The sequence below is a fragment of the Petromyzon marinus genome, chromosome 20, assembly GCF_048934315.1.
Source record: "Petromyzon marinus isolate PM22_M1 ecotype Great Lakes invasive population chromosome 20, UKy_Petmar_22M1.pri1.0, whole genome shotgun sequence".
Classification (NCBI taxonomy): Eukaryota; Metazoa; Chordata; class Hyperoartia; order Petromyzontiformes; family Petromyzontidae; genus Petromyzon; species Petromyzon marinus.
In genome coordinates, this window is record NC_133686.1 from 1,295,577 (window position 1) to 1,300,024 (window position 4,448).

A 4,448-nucleotide genomic window follows, 5' to 3' on the forward strand; every position below is an offset into this window, starting at 1 on the left:
GGGGCATTGGAGTGAGTACAGTGACCTCCAACGTAACGTGATTTTTTTCTATTGCACATCAGAAGTCGCTGTAGAGCCATCGTGTTATTTTGAGTAAAACATTCAATGTATGTTCAGCTTGATAGCTGTCTGAAAACAATGCTGTCTGTCGCTTGACGGGAGTGCTTATTTTAACGTTGCCTCGTAGTCTTGCTGTTGACCCATGGCGCTATTAAGTTTGCATATGTAATGTCACCAATACGAAGCACTGTCTGCTGGCATTCTCTGAAGAGTTTGACACGAACCAGTTTGTTATGTTCTGTCCTCTCGATACAGAAGGACAAGTTGTGTGGGAGGCAGAAGCAGAGATTGATATGGAGTTTTATCACCAGGTATTCACATTTCCATTATTCTTGCATTCGGAGCATGCAGTGATGTGCCATCTTGAGATGCGGTTGCATTTGAAGGCAATGTACATCCAAATTATATTGTGTTGCATAGCTTCAGGAGCAATGCTGCTGCTATCAAACAACATGTTAGCATTTGCCAAACCATCAGCACTAAAAACAAATAAAAAGCTTCTGAAAGTGAAAATTAATTAAAATTGCCTTGATAGACATTTACAAATCAACTGGAATATAGCGCAGACCTTGAAATTGATATCAATGGTGATTATACTTTTATTATCGATAAATACTGCATTTTTGTAAGATTGTCTACTGCATGGATTTTTGTAAGTTTACTGTTTGTCGATGCGCAGTAACTATTCACATGCGTCAGCTGTGGCAATGGATGCTTTTCATGGCTTGGATGTTGTAATTTGTAAAGATCGTCTCGTCTTGCCATAGGGTGGGTTTTTGCCTTGCGAAGTGTTCCACTCGGGTAACTTAATAAAAGTCCTTGTGTTGTGTGGGGTTTATGTATCCCTTCCTGCCATGTTGGTATCAAGCGTAAATAAACAAATACGCTTTGGTCTGTTTCCATGCTGTTTGTTAAATGTCAACGCAGCATCCTGTAAAACCGTTGCACTGTAAAATTTCCAGTTGCAGATTTCTGTATGGTGGGGAACAGTGGCACATTGGTTTGCCACATTACTACAAAATACACCAACCAGAGTTAAATTCACAGCCACGGCTAAACATCACTGGCAAGTGGAATCTGAACCTGTCTTTGGCCTCCAGTAGATTAACTCGGCCTTAAATGAGTGCTTGGCAAGCTGTGCAAATATCTACAGTAGGGAGACCAAGGCCATACCATTCTCTCTTGTATCATGCCGGCCTTTATAAGTGCTCACTAACAGCAAAGATGTGGCAGTTTCTTCAGACTTCAGATTCGAGAGGGAGCCTCATCTCACATTTTGCCCCGCGCCTCCAAACATCTCTTGGCGACCCCAACTATTGCAGCACTTGCGCTTAAGAGCGGGAGATCTTTGCCTTTCGTCGTTTTCCTTATTGTTCCATTCGTGACACGTATCTGTGCGTGTGTGTGTGTGATGTGCAGAACCACCTTATAGTGAAAGTACCGCCGTACTGCGACCCCGACATCGCCAGTCCTGTGTCTGTGGGGATTTTTGTTAACAGCAGCGCAGGGCGGTCGCATGAGGTGCAGCCGTTCACGTACACACCCGACACAGGTAAGGGGAGAGGGTAAGCTCGTGCTGGGTTTCCGTAGAGTGGTCACATGACGGGCTCGCTATTTGTGTATCATAGTACCAAGGAGATGGAGCGATGAAATCAACTTGTGTGCAGGTGCTTAGGTGGCTTATTACATCACAGGATCGTGCGAGGTGGTGGCGACTTGGGGATGCCTTCATCCAGCAGTGGATTGACCATGGATGATGAGTGGGCTCAACAAGTTAAAGGTTTTGGAGGGGCCAGCTTTTTGGAGCAATGGTGAAAAAATTATTACACGTAAATTAAGTTTTCATGATTTAATATCATGTGGATAGGAGCACTTGTACATTCATGTATATAGATTTAATGTACATGCATTTTGATTTAAAGCTTTCGTGACTGCAGTAATTCATATTCTTAGTTCTTTCGGTAAAGTCACGTTGAAGGGAAACAATAAAATAATAAAAAATATATAAAACAATAAAAATTCTCACGACGTTTCGACCATAACACAAACGGTCGTCATCAGGTGTGTCGACCGTTATGGTCGAAACGTCGTGAGAATTTTTTTGTTTTATATATATTTTATTATTTTATTGTTTCCCTTCAACGTGACTTTACCGAAAGAACTAAGAATATGTACATGCATTATTGGGAAATCTCAAAAATGCTCATCCCTTTACACCACGTGTGCCTGTGGAGTTAAATATTTTTTGTTTCATCAACATAGCACCGTTTTTATTAGACCCAACTTTGCAATAAAAAAAATGCCTGCGGAGGCGTGAAGGTTGGTATGCAGTTGTAGGTTTGCCAAAAGAGGTTGTTGATTTCACCATAGCAATGATTAATGGTGCTCCACTGTTGTTTGTGTGGTGGGTTTAATGCAAGGTTTTTAATTACTCATGCAATATTTTCTGAGTCGGTGGTTGATTGGAGAATGCATGTGACTTTGAGTCGCCATAGCTAGAGGTATATGTATGTTGAACTTATTTTGCATGGTACATAGCCATGCTAATCGGAGGTGTGGAATACTGGATGTGGTGTGCTAGGTGAAGAAATAGTCTGGCTTGCTGATCCAGACAGACCAGGCTGAAATTAAGCACCGATTTCAGTGGGATGCTGCTGTTATGCAATAGTTAGCACACTGGACTTGAAATCCCAGAGGTCTCTGCTGGTTAAATTTTCCAGCACACCAGTTGAAACATTGAGCAAGTTACTTAAATCCTCCCCCGCCTGTCCACCCAACAGTATAAATGGGTATGTCACAGTTGTTTATCAGCAGGTCACGTGGCGGGGTTAGTGTGACTACTTCCACCTCTTCCAAAACATCTGGCAAGTGAGAGAGAGTAGTCCAGAATACCCTTAAGAGGCTCTGGAGAGCTCCCTATAGCAGAGGACCATCAGCCAACATTGGCATGAGCAGGCACTTGCGGGGCTGCACCTTTACCCTTTATCCTGTGATGAATATTTGAGCTATTGAACATCTTCACGGATTAAACTCTGGCACATTGTAACGTCTGTCTTGTGTGTGTGCGTGCAGTCACGGTGCCTGCAAAAGCGAAAAGCATAAAAAGTGAGGAGTCGTCACAGTGCGCCTTCGAAGAGCCTTTACAAAGTAAGTCTTCTCTTCTCTCCGAGGTGGTTGCTCAAGCTGTAGTTATGAACACATGAGCTTTCAATGAATCTTTCTTTTATATATAATACTTGCTTTACTATCCGGCTTCGCCCGGGACTTGGATGCACGACGCCCAGCCGCCTTTGTCTCCCCAGTGGCGATGTTCACACACCACACCAGTTACTCGTTTGAGGCTGAGTCGACCTAGGGGAGGCCCAGGACCGGTTCAAATAATCGTCACCGGTGGTGGGCGTGAGCGGGAATTTAACTCGGGTCGCCGGGTTCGTAGCGCAGCGTGCGAATCGCTATGCATTTGCTGCCCCCCCACCCCACACACACACAGGATAAAGACAAAGATCCCCAGTGTAGCCTGTGAGACTGTAGGGGGCAAGTGCTGTTAGCGAGCACCTATGAAGGCCAGCACGGCACACGAGGGGGTTTGTAGCCAGCACCACGCCCGGCCGCCTTTGTCCCCCCAGTGGCGATGTTCACACACCACAGCAGTTACTCGTTTGAGGCTGAGTCGACCTAGGGGAGGCCCAGGAGCGGTTAAAATTATCGTCACCGGTGGTGGCCGTGAGCGGGAATCGAATTCGGCTCGCCGGGTTCGTAGCGCAGCGCGCTAACCACTACACTACAACGCGTTACGCTTCCACATGCGCGGGTCACATGACAGATTTGATGTAACAGGTCACTTGCTGTGCAAAAAGTATACATTATTGCGCCCCCCCTACTCCCCAAAATACAGAAGTCTATTTTTATACTTTTTGCATTGTGTACAGTCTGGAAGATACCCACATGCCAAATTTCAAGTTTGTTGCATGTCAGGAAGTATGCTAAACATTTTTAACACACATTCACAAGTTTCCCTTATTTATATATAGATATAAAATCATCCCATATATAAAATCACATCCAGAGGGGAATGCTGCAACCAAGAGTTGTCCAGATGCCTTGTGACCCTAATTTAATTCTGTAAAACTTAATCTTTTTGGATACCAATGGGTGTGTAATGTAAGCAATGTAATAATTACATGCAATCATTTCATTAATTATCATTGTAAATATTAGCAATGGCCTTGTGAAGGATCCAGGAATTCTGTATGTTAGGGGTCAATTAATTGGAGGGTCACAAGACATATGCACCACCCTGTACAGCAGTGTGCGTAGTTAATGCATTGCAATCAACACGTCATTCTTACAATTGGGCAAATGTTCATTTAAATGTGAGCCCAACAGGA

The 4,448-nt window shown here is 44.0% G+C and overlaps 1 protein-coding gene across 2 annotated transcripts in view; it reads left to right on the forward strand.

The window, feature by feature from the left end:
• The window catches only part of LOC116944252 (uncharacterized), a 60,219-nt gene that overhangs the window by 48,272 nt on the left and 7,499 nt on the right, over positions 1–4,448 (forward strand). For both annotated transcript variants that reach the window (XM_032957766.2, XM_032957765.2), the window contains exons 8-10: positions 316–371; positions 1,480–1,612; positions 3,133–3,207. In XM_032957766.2, the coding sequence (XP_032813657.2) occupies positions 316–371; positions 1,480–1,612; positions 3,133–3,207 (264 nt within the window). The remainder of the gene's footprint in view (positions 1–315; positions 372–1,479; positions 1,613–3,132; positions 3,208–4,448) is intronic.